Genomic DNA, 18,516 nt, shown 5'->3' with positions numbered 1-18,516 from the left:
TGCTTGACAGATGTCCAAGTTAGATAGAGGGCGATACTGAACGAAATAAATCAGCGCCATCATATTGGTCACTATTTTCGCTGTTTTTTCGGCGATTTGTTTTCTTAATTTTCCTTCTTTTGAGCAACCAAATGTTTTATTTCACATTTTTTTTATTCAAAATAAGAATAAAATTGAATGCGACCTGAACTCGATTTAGAACGAATCAGTAAAATTGAAAGAACGATTTTTTACTGGCATTGTCTCATTTCGAACAATTATTTGATTTTTAACAGCAAAGTTTTTGAACAACTTTCACATATTCAAACAAAATGTTAAAAATACATAAATATTACAAATAAATGGAAATAAATGGGGACAGTAATGGATTTCGAGCAATTTTATTTCACTCAATTGTAATTTTATTGAATACTTCGTTTAAACGGTAGTGATTTGTTAGTGGTGGATTCTTATGGGTTCTTATTTCTTATTTATTTTTGAAAGTATTTAGCTTCTACGGACCAATTCATATAAGACAATGCGAAAGTGTCAACGAAATGATTTTTTTCAAATGACCGCGATAGTGCATAATTTTGTTTATTTTGTGTGTATACAGCGCCTCCATATATGACGTGATAGAACGCTTACTCTGACACTCTCAGTGCACACATACAGATACATGTCGTATGGCTTTAATCGTTGCCTTTCCAAATATGCATCGAAATGTATGCGTGTGTGTTATTGTTGATTTGAATGTGTATTCTATACAGATACATACAGATATACTAGAGAGTAGTAGTCAAAGTTGTGAAGCAAGTCAAGGATTTGTCATATGTCATTTTACAAACGAAAGAGAAAAAAGTCAGCAGCAATATACAAAACGAGAGAGATTGATTTTGTGTGCGCTCTTCTATCGAAATTCGATCATCATCGAATAATTCGTTTTAATTTATTTTTATTTTTTTTCGCATGTGTGAATTCATTTTTATTGTGAATTTTGCTGAATTGACCCGTGGGTTTTCAACGAAAAAGAAACAACAATGACGAAAAACTACGAGGTAATCTCGGTTTAAATTAAGTTGACAGTGTGCAAACAAAAAAAAATGTTATAAAGAACGAATCAAAAGATACAAACAACTCAATGAAATTAATTCCATTGAAAAGTTATTTACAAAAAAAAAAATGAGAAGAAACCGAACTCAAGGGTTCATGTGTAGATTCCGAGAAATATTTGTCGTATTCAGTATAATTTTTAATGTGCTTTGCAAATTAAATCATAGAGTGAGAAATAATGAAAGAGCAAGAGCGTGAACAAGCCAGTGGATGTCTCGAAATTATGTTTTGAATGTAAAGTTCAATTGAATTGTACACACAAACAACATACATTGTTTTGATGGTTGTACAATAAATCAGTACGAACAATTTAATTTGAAGAAAAACAAAAAACGGTTGAACGAGAATGCGTTGTATAAATCAATCAGCTTAACCAGATCAATTGCGCACTATGTTCGCTTTCAATGTAAAACAAAATTAAAAACGTTTATTTGTTTTTAAAAAAATTCTTTAAGTAGGCAAAAGATGAGTGGTTTTAAACGATTTCGGCAGAGCCATTCCGAATGAATCAATCGCATCCAATTAGAATAATCGAGGGAAAATCCTCATAAACAATTCAAGTGATATCCTATTTATCAAATGGAAATTCGCATGTTTTACTCTTTTGATTGGTGACTGTGTGCGCGCGTGTGTGTGTGTGTGTTTGTGTGCATGAAAATGTAAATTGAAGAAAATCAAAATTGTTTGCTGAAATGATGAAGAAAATGTTGCCGTTGTTTGTGTGACCGTGTACTGGTGATATTTGGCGAGACGCTCAGACAACCGAGATTGTTTTTATACAACATTTGTCCGTGGCAGTTGAAACGCTTCATTTTCAATCTAAAAATAATTGCTTGTTTATATCGTTTATTTTCGGTTGTATCAAAGTCAATGAAAAAGGGAACAAGAAAACAAAAACGAAAAAGAGACCATAATAAACAAAGGAAAAAATATTCACAGAAATGCAGAAAATCTCTTTCTGTCTCTCCCTCTCCATGTGTGCGTCTGAGATTTTGAACATTTGTTATTTGTGCGCCTAATGCAATGGCAATTTTACAGATGATTCATCTTTCCGATCGAAGGAAAAATTTCCAACGTTTTTTTATTTCATTTGCTCTGCATATTTCACAAAATACTTGAATCGCACAAAAAAAAATACCGAGCGCATTTTCCACAAAAAACGGATACAGTAGGTAAGAGAGAGAGGGAGAGCAAGAGAAAAGTTGACATTTGTTCAATTGCGGTTGTAGGTCACGAAGCAGTCGTATTAGAATTATTCACACCACAATTTTCCTTTCTGGCATAACGAATACACATCAATTCAAAATCGTGCATTCGAAATTCCGAAAATTTCATTTTCGGTTTTTCCATTTCGGTTTGACACGCAAATAAAAATGACACTTTTGTTGTTGTTTTTTTTTTGCTATTCATATATACATAGTATTTGTATATTCATAAGAATTTCATTCATCGTCGAATGACGATGCATTATTGTCGTCTATTATAAAGAGAGAAAGCCGAATTGAAAAACAAATTGTCACATTCATCAAAAACAAAAAGCAAATTTATTAATATGATTCAGCGTGTACCGTTTATATCATATTGTGGTGTGCATCTTGATACGTGCATTGACCCGTTTAGCAGCAACTGTCATTATTAAATACGTTTTCATGGTACTCTGATGTCGTCGGTGTTGTAATTGATACTGTGTGTGACCCGAACATTGTGTGAAAAACAAACCACATACGAGTTCACACAAACATTTGTTTAATATACAAATTGCGTTTTTGTTCTATCTTATACAAACTCTCTCTCGCGCACGAATCCATCTTTTTGTTTCTAACCCGAAAAAAATCCCAAAAATTTATTTACAGAACATCATTTCAACATGAAAATGACAGCAATAAAATGTGGTGCGAAGTGTTAAATTACGGCTGAAACGTCATTTAAGTGGTCATAGAATAAATAAGACGTAAGTGAAGCGGCGAAGAAGAATTATTTATTAGAAGAAACAAAAATTGAGAACAAATCGAGAAGACAAAGAGTGGCGAGCAAGAAAATATCAACAACGTTTCGATAAAAAATTGACCCTCGGATCATAAAGTTCAAACCAAAACGAAATTTATAGTAAACTTCTAAACAAAACAGCCACTTTTTAATTCAAAGGCATTCATAAAAGCTAGTGGAAATCAAAAAAAGGGAAACGACGCAACCAAAACATACGCTACACGATTGAATCATCAACATCATTCATCAAAGACGTGTCTATTATTAAATTTGATTACGTAAAGAGTTAGCGACGACAACGACGACTCAACAAAGCTCATCGACAAAACATTAACGGCAATGGGAAGTGTTTGGAAACGATTGCAGCGTGTTAATAAACGAGCGGCAAAATTTAACTTTACAGCTTCTTATCATGATCTGAGAGTAGAGACCACCGCCAAATGGTAAGCATTTTAACATTTTTCTTTGCCGCTTTTTGTTTTTGCTCAAATCAGTGACACTTTCAATTCATTTAGAGCATAACCGACTCTTTTTATTATACAACGAATTCGAAAAGAAAAACAAATATCGTCTATGTTGCATTCGTTTTTTTCGTGATCATTTTCTTGTCGCTGCCCAACAGATTCAAGTGTAACTGTTTTTTTTTTAAGTCTGTAGTGTGCTATTTAAAGGTATGCCAGACGAAAAAACACAAGTATGCTTTGTTATTTTCTACTTAAGATTTGGTATATGAGACTTTTCTTGAATGGGAAAAGGTCAAGATTGAACAAGATTAGACACGAATCAATTTCGTTGCGGCCGCTTTTATTTCATTCGAAACGAGAAATGAAAAAAAAAACCGCACTTTCCAGATAATCTAATATATAATTGACTTCGAGGCTGCTGTTCAACAGTATTCGGCCTGCATTGAATACGCCGTCTTGTTTTAGCGCACATTAATTGCATTAGGTAATTTAATTGCTTGGATTATTATGGACAATTTTTGCCATGCACACAAATTGATTGAATGTGCTGTAAACAACAACAAAAAAAAGGAAAGATTATGAGAGTTTATGGCGTGCATTGTGTGTGAGAGAGATCGATCGGCACTTACAAAATCATTTTAAGCACTTGACAAATAGCTCTTGCGCTAATTGAAGACTGGAACATGTAATGTGATGCATTCTTTGCCATGCTAATCGATCAGCATCGCTTTGCAATTCACATAAACGCGTCACATAAAATTGTTCCCAATCATGTCATAGATGCATGTTTAAAATGTGATTTTGCAACTCTCGTTGATTCACATGCCAAATTCACACGAAGTGCGCACATCGAATCGACGATTTTGTATTACTTGGGCTACTAAACTTTACATTGAAATCGACCAGAAAGAAAAAAAGACGATATTTTGAAGCGAAAAAAATGAAATGGTTGCAATTTCAAATCCAAGTGGATTTTAAGTTTTTCAAGAAATTGAGATAGCTCATCATCATATCGTGCTTGTCTCTAGATAATATAATCTCTTTCCAAAGTTCACTTGTTCGCGTTGGTTCATGTGGCAATGGAGAATTTTGCTACGCGCCAAGATTCTGCCTCTTATCCAATAAGTCTGATTTCATTTCTTTTATATTTTTTTTCGGTGTTTTCCTCTCTAATCCATTTATTCGCTCTGTCGCACTCACGCGCGCGCTCACATCCGATATATAAAACATAATCAAGTGTTTCATGCATTTTATCCATATTTGTGCGATCCACTTACAAAAACTTAAGCGAATCCACACATAATAATCACATCACAAGACTCGTAATTCCTACGCAATTTTCAATCTCCAAGAGTGCGCAAATACAGCGCGCACATAAATATGCGAGAGAAAAAAAAAGATACGAAACAAGCGTCTTTTTGTGAGTGGACACAACATAATACGCTCACACTCACATTCAAAAACGATAAAATATTGTTTATGTTATGATGAGATCGGAAACAAGCGCTCTGGAAATGAAACAACAACAAATAAAACAAAAGATAAGACAATGCTCACAACAATGGCAAAATATTGAAATTAAGATCGCCCTCGGTGTGTGTGTTTGTTATTTTTTTTTTTCATTTTATTGGTCGTAGTCTTTGTTGTTGTAAAGGACGCCAGTGCATGTTGTCGATTTAATTGTCATTGGTCGTCAACATTGTGTGTTGCATGCAATGTGCAATAAAAGGCACGTATTCACAATTTTCGTATTTCTCCCTTTCGTGAGCAGAATTGAGCGATAGAGAGAGAGAGAGAGAGAGACGTCATTATGACGCGACATCGATATTCCACACATTGTAATTGTTCCGGTTGAGGTGGGCAATAAACTATTCCTTGAAAGCATTGTACACGCAAATTCTTCCGCCCAATCGCTCAGCTACCCAATGCTCTTTAGAATCCACACAAATAACCAATAAATCTACTAGGTTGATGCACGTTCATTACTTCATTTATGCCATTTCCATTGCATTTCAAATGGGTATCCGCTTTACCTTCTCGGTTTTTTTTTCAATCTCTCACACTTGTACTTGCGTCCACAAATACATACACATAATTAACTGAGCAGAAGCCGAGCCGTTCTGTATGAAAATTGGCGCGTGGCATTTCGTGCCATGTCCATGTTTTTTTTTTCGAAATCTATAGAACCATGCATGATTTAGCATGTTCTTAAGGGAGCAAAATTGAACAAAATATATGTAGGAAGAACAATGTTGGTCCTAAATAAAAAATCACATACATCGATTTTACTTCGATGAGAGTGTTCCGTGCGAGAACCGAGGTAAGGTTTACCATGGAGAATCATACGTATCCAATTGAATGACCACATTTCGATCGATTGCTCTTTTTATTCGCTTTGTGTGTCGATTTAAAAAGGAAAAAAAATACACTAACCAATTTTGTACGTGTGCGTTGTGTTGATCGAACACGTTGGAAGGAAAAGTACCATGTATTTATTAGCTCAATGCAAGCCATTTGAAATTGATGGTTTTAATATCGATTTCGAAAATAACTAAGGTTAACCGTTTTCTTTTTTTATATCGATGAACTCATCACCAATATGAACATCTGCTGATCTGTGAATCGTCTTCGTGTAATATACAATTGGAAAACTCGTCTGAATTTAAAACACCACAGCTAACGGCAAATGCATTTAACGTCGGTCGAAATAAAACCGGCAAGACAGAACGAAGGAGAGAGGTAGAGAGAAATGGGACGGGGGGAAGGTATGGAGGGAGCCGAGCTAAATAAAACAAGGAGTCGACGTAAAAGAAAACCAATTAAATTCCACAAGCAATTAAGTCGTTTACATTGCAATTACGTGTCGATTGGTGCGCGGTATCTTCTATTGCTATTTTCAGATTGTATCGGGCGGATAGTTTTGGTTTCGCTCTTTTTTTATTTTGGTTCGCGTGACTCATTCACATGACTATTAAAAACTGGGCATATATTGTTTGTCCTTCCGACAAGTATGTACTATCCATTCAAATGATTCCTTCGTAGTTTCGTCTGCATACATAGATGTGTATTCATTAAAATGATGTGTGAAATGAGCGCATAATGTTATTTTGGGTTCTGTCTTTGATTTTGGAAATTGAAAGTGATGCAATCATAGTAAAACATTGGTTACATATAATATATTCGAAACTTGAAGCTTGACCTTGACTTTTCAATGTAAAATTCGCATTTTATGGTATATAAACGGCCGGCATTTTTTTTCTTGCTTCGCTTTAAACAAATCGATTTAAACGTGATTTCTCGACACTGAATTCACTTATAATCCGAATAAGTGAGGTCAACTTGAAGCGACAATAAATTTTAATGGAACTGCAATCAAAATCAAAATTTACATGAATAACAGACAACAAAAACCGGAGAACTACGTTAAAATGGAATTAACGAGAAAATGTAACTTATCGCAGCGGTAGAAAACAATTTTAGTTTTCGCATCGTGTCTTATTGTCGTTTTGTTTTTCTCTCTGTTATTGTTCAAACTGCAACTACAAACGGGGTTTTATTTGTTTGTGGACTTTTGTACGAAGATATTAGATTGTGCGGAATTGTGATTACTGAGATTATTAGTTGTGTCAGCAAAAAGACCTACCCAAAAAATAATGTTCCTATCAAAATGTTTGATCTCCAGTGATATTGGACAAGGAAATAAAACAAACAGTTGAACATGCGATTCTCTATAATTGGTTCGTCTACATGGCGTCGACTTTAAATGCGAATATGCATATAAAAATATACGACCGAATTTCACTGGCGAAAAACATCGACTGACCTTTGAGTTTCCTACACGATCCGATTTTTGCGCACTTTCTCATTGAATACATTCGATTCATTCAAATCAAATAAATATTTAACCACTGACAAATGTTAGTGTGATTTAGTGAACCCCACTCTTAAAAGGAAAAGGAAAAAAATCCAGCAAAAATATTCATAAATAAATTTTTGCCTTAAACAAAGGTGCCCTTAATAAATTTCAAGTAAAAATTGTTGTCAGCAAAAAAAATATTTCCTTGTACACATGTACACACCGGAATGGTTTATATGGTGATTTCATTTTTAGTTTAGTTTAAATGCAAAATAAGCGACATAAATAGAATAAAGGCTAGGTCACTTCAAAGCAGTTTTTTTCACCGTGTATTTTCATTATTATTAATTTAAACTATTTTCTGTTTTCATTGACTGTTTTAAATAATAAATTGATATTGGGATTTAAACATACACTACTTCAATTCAAAAGAAATATAATATGCTCGTTTGCGGTGAAAAGCAAAAAAAAAAGAAGAACGTTTGAAAAAATGCGCATAAAGACAAAATATTCAATTGATTCGAAAAACTGCAAACTATGATGAATTGAAAGTTTTGCGCGACAATATTTTCTTTGAATTTGATACTTGCTATTTAATATGTTTTCATTTTATGCTCTGGTGCAATCTCTCTTTAGGCGACCAACGAATTTGGCGATTGTATGGACAAGACGATCGAGACGTGTTGCATCGACACCATTACCATGGGAACCCGATATGGTAAATCCACTTATGGGCCATATTTCATGGGCCGTGCCCGACAATCACACAATCAACGTTACATTGTTCAAAGATCCACGAACGCATGAGCTTGAAGATAAAGATTGGACTTTTGTTATCGAAGATGTAAGTACATATTTTGCATGCTCATGTTATTTGATAAATAATGTTAACAACATAACGAAAATCACTTTGATAACATTTAACGAATAGACATTGGACACAGGATAAATGTACATTTAGAGTTTATCACATAAAATTTCTGCTTGAACAAATTTACTTTGTACCACAATATGAGCAATTCAAGAGAAGAAAAAAAACTGCAAAACAATATGCATTTTGTCGCTTTTTGCAAACACTCTTACTTACATGTACACTTCAATAAGCATATTAGGCTCAAGTTGGAAAAACCCGTCTCTCTAATCGGTTTGCATACAAAACAAGGGAAGACACGAGAGCTTTACTTTGAACGAGTCTAAATCGATACGATACAATGCTATGATCGGATATGATTCGTCTTCTATCTTTGAGAATATATTTCATAAAAATGACTATACATCTAATGTATAGCACAGATTAAGATTTCGATTATGCGGCTTGTTCAAACTTAGGAATTCCTATGACTTCAATACGATACACTCACCGTCATCATATATCGATTGAAAATCAGGGACCGGTTCGCGCATATTTCTATGCAAGATAGTTATGCTAAGCATAGCGGAGACGCAAGCTGCAACGCATCCGTCGCCATTCGATTCGATCTATATCTTATGCGTACGTCTCTCAAAGCACGGCCGCCTGCATACACGAACATGTGTATGTTCATTGCTATGCTTGGCATATCTATGCTACCTAGCGTATCTAGGCAAGCATGGAAATATGCACGAACCGGTCCTTGTTGAAAATACAAACATGTATTCAATTTCATGGGATAACAATTTTCAAAGAAGGATAATCAAAGTTTTTCAATTAATTATCAAATATGCATGAATTGAACGACGTAAATGTATCGGAACTATACTGAACTTATATTGAATTTGTTATGAATACTTATTGGTTTGTTTGTTTTACGTCATTCCATCTCAGGTGTCACAAATGGGTAAAAAGCGTGTACTTGCATCGGCCAGCATCAATATGCGAAAATATGCCAGCGTTGATCCAACACAGCAATCGTTTACATTGAAACTAAAGCCGGTTTCACGGAAAATCAGTTCGGCCGAACTGGAACTTACTCTAAGCTGTGTTTTCTTACGTGAAGGAAAAGCGACGTAAGTATACCATTCGAGTTTTTTTTTTTTTTGTACTTTCAGCAATTATTAATTTCTAAATGCAATATTGTACTTTTGAACAGTGACGAGGATATGCAGAGCATAGTTTCGTTGATGTCAGTAAATAATAATTCGGACATTGCACCATTGGATGACCTTGAGGATATTCCGGATTTGGAGAGTTTTGGTGATATATCCGAACATGTTTTAGATTTTGCAGCACAATTGGATCAACTAACCGAAAGCCTAACTAATTCAGAGCTTGCAACACCAATGAGCGGTACGTTCACGATTATTTTTTATGTGTATTGTGTATTCTATTGAGAATATTTGAATATTTTCCATTTTTTCATAAATAATTTTCAACTTTTCAATTTTATTTTGTGTTCATTGGCCATTCGTAGCACCTTCATTAACGGAGGATCCAACGCCGTTGGCGGAGCAGCAAAATTATCCCGATTTTGAAGAAGATCAGCAGCCGCCTTGTCTAGCAACACCAACTCCAGTCGTTGAAAAAGCAATCATCGAAACACCGGAACTGAAGAATTCGTTAGTTGATAGGTCAAAATCGAAGGATACATTGCCGATCGTATCATCGATGGTAGTTGAAAAACCGCCGGCCAAAGAGATTGAATCGAAACCATCGGACGATATCACCGATGCCAATAAATCGAAAGAGATTAAAGATGTCGGTGGTAATAAATCAACCCCCATTGCACCACCGATATATGTGCAAAAAATAAAGAAACCCGATGTAGTTAAATCTATAACAATACAGTCTGTAACGCCTGCCTCAAATCGATCAAGTGTCTGTGAATGGACGGAAAATACGCTTGAAACTCAAAACAATGTTAAAAATATGGAAAAATCTCATTTGACTGACCCTGAAAAAGTAATATCAACGACGACAACAACAACAATCACCACCATTCCACCATTGATAGCTGCCACCAAAACCATAACAACAATGACAAATCAAAAACAATCCTCATCACCGCCACCAGTGGTGAAAACCTCCGAAGACCAAGAACGAAGCCGTATGGAATTGCAGCCATTGAATTTGAAAAAGAATTATGACATTTCAAAAGTAAATAGTAAAAATGCAATGAAAGATCGAACACCGGGTCAAGATTTGCTCGAATGGTGTAAGGATATTACAAAAAGCTATGGCGGAATCAAAGTTACCAATCTTACAACGAGCTGGAGAAATGGCATGGCTTTTTGTGCAATCATTCATCATTTTGAGCCGGATTTAATGTAAGACAATCAATCATTTTCGATCGCATTTCAATTTGATTTCCTCATTTGTTTTAATTTTCTTTTGCAGTGATATGAAATCGCTTTCGCCACATGATGTGGTTGGAAATTGTCGAATTGCATTCGATGCAGCCGAATGTTTAGGTATACCACGGCTCATTGAACCAAGTGATATGAGTTTGTTGGCTGTGCCCGATAAATTGGCCGTCATGACATATTTATATCAATTGCGTGCCCATTTTACCGGCCATCAATTGCAAATCGAACAAATCGGCAATACATCAGACGAATCCAGCTATATCATTGGAAATTATAAATCCGATAATTTACCATCGCAAAATATTTTATCATTTGACCATTTAAAGAAACAATTGACACAACAGCATTTACTTGATGACGATATCATTGATGAAAAATCACCGATTGACAAAAAAGATGTAAAAAATCTAATATTTACCGGTTCAAAGCATCTGCTTGGCAAAGTTTTATCACCGGTTAAAGATAAACAATTTCCAACAAATAATAATAAAATCAATGGAACGCAATCGAATACAAATAATGCACCCAATTCAAATGTAAATGCTGGAAAAGAGAATAACATTTTAATGACGCGACGAGAATTAAATGATCCATTTGGTTCGGATGAAGATGATGATGATGACGATCAACAATCTGGATCACAACAATCACAAAAGACTACAATAAATGACGCAAATAATGCTGAATGCCAAAGAAAAAATAGCAATGTAAATAAAGTTGAATCGCCCATTACCAATTTGGATCCGGCTACAGCAAATGTATGTACAACAACAATTCGGTCGAATACATTACAATTCAAGGGGCGAAGCAGTACTAGATTCAATTATATCAATTCCATTCAATTCCACTGAATTCTGTTCAATTCCAAATTAAATTCTAGTCCGTGTGTTTTAACTCATTTACTTCAGCAAATTTTAGGTATTACAAGGAGAGTTTCATATATAGTCGCCATGTAGCAGCAAAATGACACTTGCGTGTATCATTCGCCAAGTGTGATTTGGATGATAAAGAATGTGAATTTTTGATTCTGATTGAACCAGGCGATACAAAAAATTGACCAGAATTTGAGAATTGAAGAAAAAAAATTATTTTTTTTTTTTTTTGTCATTTTTTACGATTTTTCACCATCGTATGAAAAACACGGAAGACCGCTGAAATGGCACGTCTTACGTACGTACATATTTTGTATTTGCCATTTCAGCGGTCTTCCGTGTTTTTCATATATGTCTCCCATCAGATGGTGAAAAATCATGAAAAACGAAAAAAATAATAATTTTTTTTTTCAATTCTCAAATGCTGGTCAATTTTTTGTATCGCCTGGATCAATCAAATGAAAAAAATCACATTCTTTATCATCCAAATCACGCTTGGCGAATAATACACGCAAGTGTCATTTTGCTGCTATATGGCGACTTTATATGTATACTTGTAATACCTAAAATGTGCTGAAGTAAATGAGTTAAAATACACACGGACTAGAATTTAATTTGGAATTGAAGAGAATTGAGTGGAATTGAAAGAATTGAATCTAGTACTGCTTCGCCCCTTGTTACAATTGAATTGAATTGATTGAATTTTCATTATTATTTATAGAAACTACTTTCACGGCACAAAGAAATGAGCGAAAAAGCCAAAACAATGATGGAACGTCTGAAAAATAACACAAGTTCAATGGAAAATGGAAAATTTGATGGCGAGGTATGTTTTTCTCTCCATTCACAGTTCTAAATGTGGATCTTGTATTTGACGTGTAATTTTTTCATTCGTAGGACGAACGTCAAGCTAGACTTTTGAATAAAGCACGTCTCCTGATTGCCGAAACCCGTGCTCGTTCGATAAATCCCGATTCGCCAACGTCACCGACCAAATCGATAACGCATCGCATTACATTGTCGCCAGAGCGCACAATATCGCCAATCAATAATACGGATGGTTTCAATTTTACATCAAACAAATCGAGTAACAGCAAAGAGAATTCGCCAATCAAACAACGAAACAATCACAGTCCATCACCTCGTATCACACCACCGCGTGATGTTGAAAATAATCATAGCCAAAGTCCAAATCAAAATATTGTGTTCAATGAAAAGAACGGCAATTCACCGACACTGCAAAGTTTCAATTCGGTATTGGAAAGTCTGTCACCACAACATGAAAAGAAGGTAGGCGTTTTTTTTCTCACTGTCAAAAACAGCGATTTTCTTATAATCCATTCATTTTCTTCAGATATCGTACATTGAGAGTGAATTAGAAGCTTTGGAACGTGAACAAGAAGCAATCGATTTGAAGGCTCGAGCATGTGAAAAGAAACTACGACTTGTGATGAATGGACAAACAACAAGTAATTACACGACTTTTTCTCTATAAAACCATTCTGACAAACATCCCGATCGATCGAACAGGACATATTTCTTTTTCGTTAATCTATTTGTATTTCACTTTATTTTTTTTTCCTCATAGACGAAGACGAAACGGAAGAACAATTGCTATCTCAATGGTTCACTCTAGTCAATAAGAAAAATGCTCTATTGAGACGTCAAATGCAATTGAATATTTTGTAAGTGATTGCAATTTTTTCGCTATTTTTGAATTCAAATAATTCAATTTCACGGGTTTTTTTCGCTTTTTTTTACAGAGAGCAAGAAAATGATTTAGAAACAAAATACGCTCTATTAAATCGTGAATTACGGGCGGCACTGTCGGTTGAAGATTGGCGGAAATCGCAAGCGCAACGTGACCGTGAGGCACTCTTACTCGCTGAACTTGTGACAATCGTTGATAAACGCAACGAACTTGTCCAACATCTGCATAGCCAAGAGCAGGCGTAAGTAAAACTTGATCCTGCTAACTCCTTTTTATTTCGATTCTTTCATTCAGTTTCGAAAGACATTGATTTTTCTTTCCTCTTCCAAAACAGCATTGAAGATGATGATAAAATCGAACGCGAATTGGAGAATGTTGACATTACAGCGAAAGACAAATGTGTGATTCAGTAAAACAACATTTGCATCCACGTGTTGTTTGACAAGAGTTAATGATATCAAGCTGTGAATTAAATTATTATAGTAGCAAAATGGGAAATGTTCTCTAGAACAGGGCGGATAGACCGAAGCAGGCGATTAATATAGTTTAAAAATTGATATATTACGGCTTTAGAACAAAAGATCTATGTGAAATACGTCCGTAAAAATTAAGAATATTGTGCGGTCGCATTCACATGTCGACAGCAATCAAATTGATTTTTTTTTGGTCAAAAAATGTACAATTTAGGAGAGAAAACATCGAAAGAAAAATTCGGAAAAATGGATTTAATTCAAACATTTGCAATTGTTCAGCAACTGATCGACCAAAAATTGTTTTCATCGGTTTGTGTTGAATAGAAACGTAAGGAATGATAGATTTTATCAGCATGAAATTTCTAATAAACGAATCAATAGACACACATCAACATTAAACAACTCAATTATTTCCCGATCTGACATTCCATCTACTCAAACGATAAAAAAATAATGAAATTATATAGATATAATTTAAGATGGACTCTACTAAATCTAATTTATTTTGGAAATGAGATTAAAACAAAGATTTGTTTCATATGAACATTTCTCCGCTGTCCATTTAAGTGAAAGAAATTGATTTTTTTTTTTTGAAAGGAGAACTCATTTCAACCGTCCCCCTTCAATAAGATTTACAGAAAACAAATAAAGCATAATATTACAAATAAATTCGAAATCAAATTTCGCTACACAATTTAATAAATTGAATTTATACAACCTAAAAAAAGGAACTGAGAATGAAGCAAAACTTGTATGTGCTTTTGTGAGAAAAAAAATATTATCCAATTAGAGAATAAGATTGAGTTAGAATTTTTGAAATTCACACTTATACACATAAGCATCATGAAAAGCGTCGTATATTTATATAAAAACAAAAAAAAATGCTATTTAATTGACTGAGTTTTTCTCTATGAAAATCAATATTACACATTTCTTTTAATTTACCAAACACACATATATTCACAAAGGGAACCGAAGGAATATTTCCTTTGATATTGTACTTATAAAAAATGGCAAATATAATACCGAATGAAACTGGTGATGCACTTGGCATACTTCACATTTAAATTAGCATCCCAAATAAAATTGATTGCTTTTCAATATAGCGACGATAACAAAACCGATGATTTTACCAAAAAAAAAATGATTTTGCGCTTGATGAGAGCGCGATATAGTTTAATTATTTGTATCTATTTATAAAACTAATATTCAGAAGCTTTATATATATGAATTTTTCGCTTTAGCCAATGTTCTTAAAACGCAATCATCCGTTTGTTTCGTTTATGTTTACATGTCTTTTTCTTTTGCCTAAGGCACCATTTTATGGTGGCGAAAAAAAGCCAACATTTCATATGTACGACTTACATTGCTTCTTGTGTAAAACTCATTTAGTTGTGCATGTTTGTGTTTGAAGTGTGGAAGAACGAGTTCGGAATTTTATTCCTCGGCCAATTCTAATCTTTTTTTTTTTCTTTGTCGCAAGAAATAATTTAATTGTTAATTTTTTACACACACAAAAAGAATGACAATAGGGCAATTCATTCACAAAAAAAAAAATGTATCAAATTCAGTTCACAATTTTTTTTGCTCAACGATTTTTTTGATTTACGGTCTTATATATTTTTTTTTTTTTTGAAAATCAAAATGTACTTTTATTCAAACGCGCAATATTTAACCAAAAATATTAATGTTAAAACGGAAAAATCAAATCAGATTAAAAAAAAGTTATGTAAAAGCCTAATTTCTTTGAAATGAAACGGATGGAGTTTTATGCCGTTAATACTTTAATTTTGAAACATTTGAAATAAATATTTGACATTCATCGATCTCCATATTCAAAACTTAATGTATGTTTATTCGAAAGAAAAACTATAGACTCTATTGAGTGGTGGTAATTTTAGTTACGTTTTCTTGTTTCTTTTTTCACTTTGACAATGGAAACAACCATTTCGGGAAGTAAAAATTTATATATACATGGGATTTTTAAATAAAGTACCGACAATTTCACATGAGAAAATAATCTACAACAAAAGAAACAGAACTTTAGTGATACAATCTATCAATAAAGAGGTTATTCAAAAAAAAGTTATTATCATCAAGACAAATGTGCTTAGTTTTTTTCATTTTATTTTTACTATCAAACCAGGTACCCGAATTTTCAACATTACGTCGATCGTAGGAAAACGGCTGACGGAAAAACATATATTCAATTCAACATATATGTGCATATGCATTATTTGGCATTCACGCATTTTTGTCGTAACAATTCAAATTTGGTGTTAGCTTCTTTTTAGAATGCGAATAAAGAAAAAACATTTCCAAGAATGTCTACTTCGATTTAAAAAAGGAGGTTTTATTTGATCACCGACATTTAAAAAAAATATATTCATGTATAACTTTTTGAATATTAAATAAAAAAAGATAGCATGTTCCATAACTGATCGAAGTCAATAAATTTTTGCGCAAAAAGTTAACACTTAACGCTCAACCAAAAGGTAATCGTTTAAGTGTGTGCGTTTAGTGGCACCTCGTTGTAAGTATGTGTTTATGCATTGGTATTTATTCTAGCCGCATATTCTCACTACCGCACTGTATCGCAACGTTTCGCTTGTAATATTGAAAACCGTCGCAATCTCAACCAAACTGACGTTTATGCTTCTCGTATCTGTCTCTTTCGCTCACCTTCATTTTGTCGCTGGAATGGTTTTCACCGCATCAAGAACGAAACGAGAAAGAAAATACCAACAAAAAAGCATTTTTATATCGCATATAGATACATATTCGTCGCGCGTCATTTTTGATCATCATCTCTCCAGTACGTACACACTCGTTAGTAAAGAGCACTAACAAAAATAATCGACTCAACCAACAAAAACAACGTATACAAAACATTTACTCACTCATACACATCAAATATCTACATTATTGCTTGTTTCCAGTTGATAGATTAAACATTCGAATAATTACGGATTAATTTTAACACGAAAATCGCGCAAAAACGCATCAAGTGCAAGTACGATAAATTGTAAGAATTCAATAGCCGAATGAACAAACCGAAAACAGCAAAAAATATCATAATAATAAGAAGAAATAAAAAAAAAAGTTGTGGAAAATCAGAGTGGAAAAAAGGTGAGAGAATACAACTCGACAGCGACAACGACGACGAAAAGAAGAAGTAGCAACAACAATATCAAACAGTAAAGCAACACAACAGAGATAGAAACATTCTCTGAATGGTGTGTGATTACATTTGAAACTATTAATTTGCGGCGACAAAGTGTCAGTTTCGGTCGGTGTTTGATTCTTTTGATGATTGATTTTTGATTTCTCTACGCTCTCGCCTTACATTTTTTCAATTTCGTTTGTTTCTTTTTTGTTGGCTTTCAAAATTTTGCCAAACAAATGATTGGTATTAGTTTTGTGTGATCTTGTTGCTGATACATTCGAAATTCTGACTCATTATTTTGTTGTTGTTGTGAAATTCAATTCAAATTCCGTGTTTTGTGTTCATTTTATTTAATTTTGTTGCGTGTAGAGAGTACCGTGTGTTTTGATTTCTGTGAGATTTGAAGTTTGGTTCGCTTTTTTTTAAATCTCCCATTAAATTTCCAATCAAAAAATAGTACACGATTTGTGTGTTTGCATTTTGATTTTTGTGTTGTACCATTTTGTGATTGTGTTATTTGTTTCTTGATTCCGGGCAACGTTCGTTGTTGTTCAACAATTTTGTTTTTTTTTCTATTTAAATAATTATCATACCGAATCGAACCGATAATTGCGCGAATTTCCAAAACCGATATTATAGAGAAAGATAGAGAAAACCGACGACAAATATATATAATATATACATACTCGCGATCGCATTGATTAGTGTGTACAAGACAAATAGTGAAACCAATTTCAGTGCGATAGAATTCGATCGAATGAAAACAAAAACCGAAATATTATTATCCGATCAATTGCATACATCGCGCGCATTTGTTTGCATTTTGCATTGAGGCTTTGCATTGTATATGACAACAACAACAACAACAAACACTACAAATCGTGTGCCTACGTCGTGCCTAAGCTATACAATTTTTTGTGAGCTAGAAAAAATAGAGATTTACAGTGAAAAAAAATTCAATCTACAGCCGCTAGAGCCAAAGGTATGTGCATGGGATTTTTTTTTGTTTGTCTCCACACATATTTTATATGTAATTTTGTATGCGTGTGAATATAAGTGATTGTATGTATGTGTGTGTGTGTGTCTATTAAGTATGTGAGTGATTTGTGTCCATTTGAGAACCGTTCCGTCTCAATAGAATTCCAAGGCATAAACAAAATATGTGCGGCAGGTTAGTGTTGTGCATGTCAGAAAATTTAGCGAGAGATAGAAAAAATGGAAACAAAAATGAATGATCTCGTGCAATTAGTAAATTTGTTGGGTATTATCATTTCTCGCTTGATCATCGCATATACATATATCGGTTGTATTCAGTGAGCGATGATTTCTCATTATGGCAAATGCAAGAAAACTTTTATACCGAATCTAATGTACAATGTAAGTCCACCCGCTCTCCCACTCTCTATTCATGAACATGTTTTGATGTGTCATTTTTTGATCGATGTACATCATGTGTAAGTGAGTGCAAGTTATACACTCGGTCAAGGAATTTAGTTGCATTTGTGAGGTATTCTTCTCACATCTTCAATGAATAATTGTTGCTGTTGCTGGTTGATATATTTTTTTCTTTTGCATCATTTATACATTGTAACATGTTCATATCAAAATATGGAT

At 33.9% G+C, this 18,516-nt stretch overlaps 2 protein-coding genes across 3 annotated transcripts in view; both read left to right on the top strand.

Annotated features, from left to right (window-relative positions):
- Window positions 1–820: 820 nt before the first annotated feature.
- Window positions 821–14,128, top strand: LOC116351101 (EH domain-binding protein 1-like protein 1). The gene is made up of 13 exons (XM_031783162.1): window positions 821–1,037; window positions 2,946–3,521; window positions 8,035–8,242; window positions 9,203–9,384; window positions 9,468–9,664; window positions 9,789–10,641; window positions 10,712–11,438; window positions 12,274–12,378; window positions 12,450–12,842; window positions 12,907–13,021; window positions 13,141–13,237; window positions 13,316–13,504; window positions 13,598–14,128. Exons 2-13 carry the CDS (start codon window positions 3,418–3,420, stop codon window positions 13,674–13,676), a joined length of 3,249 nt encoding a protein of 1,082 aa, XP_031639022.1. The 5' UTR covers window positions 821–1,037; window positions 2,946–3,417; the 3' UTR covers window positions 13,677–14,128.
- Window positions 14,129–17,541: 3,413 nt separating this feature from the next.
- The window catches only part of LOC116340411 (atypical protein kinase C), a 55,953-nt gene continuing 54,978 nt past the window's right edge, over window positions 17,542–18,516 (top strand). For both annotated transcript variants that reach the window (XM_031766931.1, XM_031766925.1), the window contains exon 1: window positions 17,542–17,884. The gene's annotated coding sequence lies outside the window, so the exon portion shown is untranslated. The remainder of the gene's footprint in view (window positions 17,885–18,516) is intronic.

The sequence above is a fragment of the Contarinia nasturtii genome, unplaced genomic scaffold (genome assembly GCF_009176525.2).
Source record: "Contarinia nasturtii isolate CC-2019 unplaced genomic scaffold, AAFC_CNas_1.1 Cnas_scaffold_129, whole genome shotgun sequence".
In the NCBI taxonomy this organism is placed as follows: Eukaryota; Metazoa; Arthropoda; class Insecta; order Diptera; family Cecidomyiidae; genus Contarinia; species Contarinia nasturtii.
The sequence above is the reverse complement of the archived record's forward strand: the minus strand, read 5'-3'. Positions and strand labels throughout refer to the sequence as shown.

Coding starts and splice junctions, on each gene's coding strand:
- LOC116351101 (XM_031783162.1), top strand. CDS start 3,418: ATGGGAAGTGTTTGGAAACGATTGCAGCGTGTTAATAAACGAGCGGCA. Junction 3,522..8,034: donor GTAGAGACCACCGCCAAATG/GTAAGCATTTTA, acceptor ATCTCTCTTTAG/GCGACCAACGAATTTGGCGA. Junction 13,505..13,597: donor CTGCATAGCCAAGAGCAGGC/GTAAGTAAAACT, acceptor CTTCCAAAACAG/CATTGAAGATGATGATAAAA.